This window comes from Nothobranchius furzeri, chromosome 11 (genome assembly GCF_043380555.1).
Source record: "Nothobranchius furzeri strain GRZ-AD chromosome 11, NfurGRZ-RIMD1, whole genome shotgun sequence".
Lineage (NCBI taxonomy): Eukaryota > Metazoa > Chordata > Actinopteri > Cyprinodontiformes > Nothobranchiidae > Nothobranchius > Nothobranchius furzeri.
The window spans coordinates 56,624,850-56,630,214 of record NC_091751.1 but is presented as its reverse complement, the minus strand read 5'-3'; the positions used below and the strand labels follow the sequence as shown (position 1 = coordinate 56,630,214).

Genomic DNA, 5,365 nt, shown 5'->3' with positions numbered 1-5,365 from the left:
GCATCAACCATCACCCGTACACACGGATCATCCTCCAGCACAGCACCAGCTGTCTGCACCGTGGCAATGACCCTACGTGGTGTTAACCATACATCTGTTGTGCCCACATTAGTGACTGGGACATAAGCTCGACCCTGATATGCCCTTACCAAGGAAGGTGAAACCAACAATCCTTCAGGCAGACTATTGTACTCAGGCCCAAGAGGTTCAACCATAAGGTATATAGACTGGTGCAAAGGTGTCTCGGGACAGTAAACTGGGACATAGCTTAAACTACCCGCCGAGATGCAAAAAGACTCCTTACCCTGCACTCCCACTAGGTAGGGATCTGGAGAACTGGCCATGCTCTCCATTATCTGGCAGTAACTTAGCACCTTCCTCAACCCCGGTGGCGCTGACTTAATGACTGCTGCTTCCCAGAGGTCATTGCCAAGGTGCCTGTGTAGTTTGGAGTACAAAAGACTAAGCACATTCATCCCCAACACTCCTGGAACAGCAGCTTTCTTCTTTTTCATATTATCAGTTGGATCCTTAAGAATCAGGGGAGAGGCACACCAAAAACAGTTACATCCAACTCGATATAGCCTAGATAAGGGATATTTAACCCATTAGCAGCTTTTAATCCGATCCACCCACAATCCCTTAAACCCTCTTCAGACAAATGGCAAAAGTTATTGTTGAAAAAACACTCAGTCACTGTGGTAACCACACTGCCACAGATTATTTTAATTTTCCTCAGGATTTAGAAAATACAGTATGTCTTTTGTACAAATTAACGCATTTTATAAAAGTCAATACAAAAGTTCATGATCAAAAATGCCTCTTTTATTTTGAAAAAAAAATTGTCAAAATAAAAACTCTCACTTTAGTTACTTTCTCTAGTTTCATTATATTCCGTAAATGTATCTTATGAATTAATTCACTTGCCTTTAGAAACAATTTTTATGCTAAATTTATTTATTTAAATACTTCTGTAGTCATTCAGCAACATGTAAAAATGCAAGTAGGAACCAAGAAGCATGGTCTTTGTTGCGCCGGAGCAAATATGAACGTTTGGCGGAATTTGCTATTCACGACATCACTACGCACAATTCTCTACATACTGCGCTCATGATTCACATGTGTTCGTGTCTGTGCGTTACAGCCGCTGCTACGTAAAGTGCGTAATTTCATTCATAACAGAAGAGCTGGTCGTCTGTTGCTGGGCGGAGGTAACTGTTCGCTCTTTTATCCGAATTTCATTTAAGGGAATATTCTATAAAAAAATATGTTTTTACTAAATAAACAGCTTAAGTGAATGATACATATCGGAAGTGAAACCGTAATGGGTGTGGAAAACGTTCAAACTAGCGTGTTAAAGCTAACGTATCTAGCGCATCCTGAGTTTAACACCCATTCCCATACTAATGAACGTATTTAATTTTCTTACAGGACAGTTGTTGAGAGTTTTATAGTGAAAAAGAAATAAAGCGGTAAAATGGCGAAACGAAGGATCACACAAGAAACGTTTGATGCTGCTGTCCGCGAAAACATGGAGGAGTTTGAGATGGATCCAGACGAGGCTCTTAACGATGCAGTGGAGCAGTTTGAGTCACAAGGTAAACGCCCCAGAAGGTTAAGTATGATGTATAGCCAGGAAAACGTAAATAAACACAGTTTGGGCGGTAAAAAGAAAATCTTTAAAAATGGTCTTGATCAGTAGTTCTTTTGGCTTACTGGAGGGCTTTTCAAAATTGTTGGGCTTTGGCATTTCCCCCCCCCCCCCTCATTTTTACTTCAATCTTTCGACTTGAACATGCAGAATTGCGTAGATTGTCTGCTAAAATTGCATACCAGTTGGTGACTAAACAAGAAGTGTCTAAATAAAATTATCTAAAGATAATCAACATTATCTGGAAGTCGTGTTCCAGATACAACTTGTCCTACTTGGAAAGTAATCCAAGAAGGACATTACACAATCCGAATGCCGAATCTTCCATCAATTGATCATCAGTTACCTAAACGCCTAAAACATTTCATAATAATTTTGTAATGTTAAATGAAAACTTGGTTAAGTTTATACTCAGGCATCAAGTAGAGAGAATCTGTCATTTCTTTCAAAATAAGGACACAGAAGTAATACAAGGACACTCTGCAACCAATATTTGTGTCAACAACAAAAATGAAAGATGAATAAACAACCGATATGAGACAGAAAACAAACACAAGTAAACAGAAAATTATAACAAACAATATAGAATGATGTAAAATGTCCACGTGATACCAATGACTGTAGAACACAATTGCAGACACAGATTTTGTTTGCTTATAAGGTTTTTCAATTTGGATTCCTTTCTTATGGTTACAATGAGAAAGGGGTTTTTGCTTGATCTCTTTTTAGGATGTTTATGTGCCTTTAAACTGTAGGATAATTCATGAAAACAATAATTTCAAATTGTTTATAAAGTGCCTTTCACAGTGTGAGTCAGAGCTCTAATCTTTATATTATCTTTATATTACACAGGTGTAGATCTCAGTTGTATAGTCAAAGCTGTACCAGCTACATCAACTGATGTCAGTCAAGAGGACCAAACACATGAAGTCTTAAAGGTGAGTTCTAAGTAGTTTCAAAGGAGGAACAGTCGGTTGTCTAAATGTCTGTACGCTTACTTTATTTCTCGCCTGCAGGCTTTAGATTCTCTCAGAAATGGAAAAGACTCTGCTCCCATACCAGATGTGACAGCAGACATGATAAACTTCACTGAGCAGTGCTCACTTGGATTTGCACAGAGGTACCTTGCTGCTCAGAAAGATGCCTATCCCGTCATCCTCTCTTACTGCAAGAGGAGTGTGGAGGAGCAGGGTGCAGCGTTGGCTGCTCTGTCTGCTCTGGCTTCACTGACAGATGGACAGCCAGACCTGCTGGATGCAGAGGGACAGCAGTTTCTTTTGGATGTCTTTAAGAAGTACCAGGCAGATTCCTCGGTGATGTGTGTCGCCATCTGTGTGGTGCGTCAGTGCTGCTTGAAGCACGAACAGAACAGGCAGGACCTGGTGAAAGGTGGCGTGCTGCCGCTGTTGACCAGCGCCATTACGCGTCACAGCGGATGTGCTGAGCTGATCAAGCAGGCTTCGTCGACTCTCAGGGTCATGACTTTTGATGATGATGTTCGAGTTACATTCGGGCATGCTCATGAACATGCTAAGAGTATTGTCCTTGAGCACAATGGACTGAAAGTTTTAGTTGAGGCTGCAAAAGGTAAAACCTGCTGCAGATCAGCAAATATTTTTGGCACATTTGATGAATGCAGTGAGTTTATTTCATGTCTTCTTAACAGCTCATCCTAACAACACTTCTGTTCTAAGTGAGCTGTGTGCTACGTTATCCCGCCTGGCTGTCCGGAACGAGTTTTGTCAAGACATATGTGATCTGGGTGGATTAAAACTCATGATGACTCTGCTCGCAGACAGCTACGAGTCAGCGGTAGTGTACAAGAAAATAAAAATTTATGATGCACACAGATAAGAAACACACCTTTTTCTACTCACTGAATTACTTTTGTCTTGCAGGAATTAGTTCGGCAGGTCTTAAGTGCAATAAGAGCCATAGCAGGAAACGATGATGTGAAGGATGCTGTTGTTAACGCTGGTGGCGTCGAGGTCATTGTCATTGCTATGAACGGACACACGAGCAGCCCCACTGTGAGTTGTCATTTCTAAATTCTCGTGAATCGTGTTTCTCGTTATTTACCTTCGGACATTACATCCAAATAGTTTTGTCTGACGCGATTTTCGTGTAACATTCTGCAGGTGTGTGAGCAGGGATGTGCCTGCTTGTCTGTTCTTGCCTTACGTAAACCAAACAACTGCAAGGTCATCATGGAAAGCGGAGGCGCCTTGGCCGCTGTGCAGGCCATGAAGGCTCATCCTGATGCAATCAATGTACAGGTAACATGGAATAATCATAAAAAGAATACAAAGAAAGAGGTCATACCACTGTGTTTTCATGTATGTTCTCTCTTTTACATAAACAGAAACAAGCATGCATGCTGTTGAGAAATCTGGTCGCACGGATGCGTAACTACAGCCAGCCAATATTGGAGATGGGGGCAGAGGCACTGATAGTTCAGGCAGTACAGAACCATCAGGACTGTGGGGATGTGGGTAAAGCGGCCCTCAGAGATCTGGGATGCAAGGTGGAACTTCGAGAGCTGTGGACTGGCAAACATGGCAGCCTTGCTCGCTGAGAGTGGAGCTGAGTGTCACCATAAAACACACAAGTAGAAAATCACTTATGTAACGGTCTAGCTGTAGATATTTATGTGTCTCATCAAAAGGAGCATCTTCACTGTCACAAAAGCCTCAAGAGGATGAAATGAGTCCAATCAAATGCAAACATGTTTTAAATTTAAACATCTACAACATTTTTTTTAAATAAATCCATTTGTGTGATTCCAGTTAATCTGTGCCACATTGTGGGAATTCTTTTAACCAGACCAAATTTAACATGTATTAAATGCCTTATTTTTACTGATTTTGTTAGTTTTTGTTTTTCATTTATGGTTGAATTTTATTTAAATAGTAAAATTCTGACAACAATCATGGACGGCCCACAGTAAACAACATTAAACCAAACTGAGGTGATTGAAATTTTTTGGACAAAAAAAAATCTGCATAAATCAGACGCGAGAATCATTCCTGAAACTTCATGAAACTGTAAAATATGTCTGGTTAAATCATGGGTAGGTCTGGTGCCTATCTCCAGCGGTCAATGGGATATATATATATATATATATATATATATATATATATATATATATATATATAAATTTCTTATTCCACCACAAGGTTTCCACCCGCACCAAAGAGCAGACATGAAAAAGATAAGTATTAAACTATTGTAGGGGGTCCGAGGGCATGCGCCCCAGAAGAAAATTTTGGACATTTTATAAGCATCAGTCTGGTGCATTTTGGGAAAAAATGTAGAGTTACAGGTAAGAATGTATAATAAAGTATCTTTACATGTTCATGGCATAATTTATTTGATTGATTATTTCTCCTGTCCTGTCTAATCCATTTTGATTAAAGCAAAATCCTCTGATGCATCCATGCTGCTCAGTACCAGAACTGCATGATGTCACTAGTTACTAGTTACAGCTGGCAAAAATGCTGTTGAATGTGTGAGTGTGCAGAACTTGCAAAACTACGTGACTCAATTTAAGGAACAAAGTAGAATCCAGCTGCTGTTATTTATTTGTTGTTGATGTTTATAGAAACTAAATATATCTGCAGCGCTTTAGGCCCAGGACAGAGTTTTGTAGACAAAACCATATCCAGACCTGTTATTATTAATATCACGTGTCCTTTACACCAATCAGAATATTCT

At 39.9% G+C, this 5,365-nt stretch overlaps 1 protein-coding gene across 1 annotated transcript; it reads left to right on the top strand.

The window, feature by feature from the left end:
- The first annotated feature begins 1,118 nt into the window (after positions 1-1,118).
- Positions 1,119-4,441, top strand: armc6 (armadillo repeat containing 6). The gene is made up of 8 exons (XM_015957139.3): positions 1,119-1,211; positions 1,432-1,598; positions 2,504-2,589; positions 2,668-3,238; positions 3,318-3,463; positions 3,550-3,681; positions 3,790-3,927; positions 4,014-4,441. Exons 2-8 carry the CDS (start codon positions 1,478-1,480, stop codon positions 4,224-4,226), a joined length of 1,407 nt encoding a protein of 468 aa, XP_015812625.3. The 5' UTR covers positions 1,119-1,211; positions 1,432-1,477; the 3' UTR covers positions 4,227-4,441.
- The last annotated feature ends 924 nt before the right edge of the window (positions 4,442-5,365 follow it).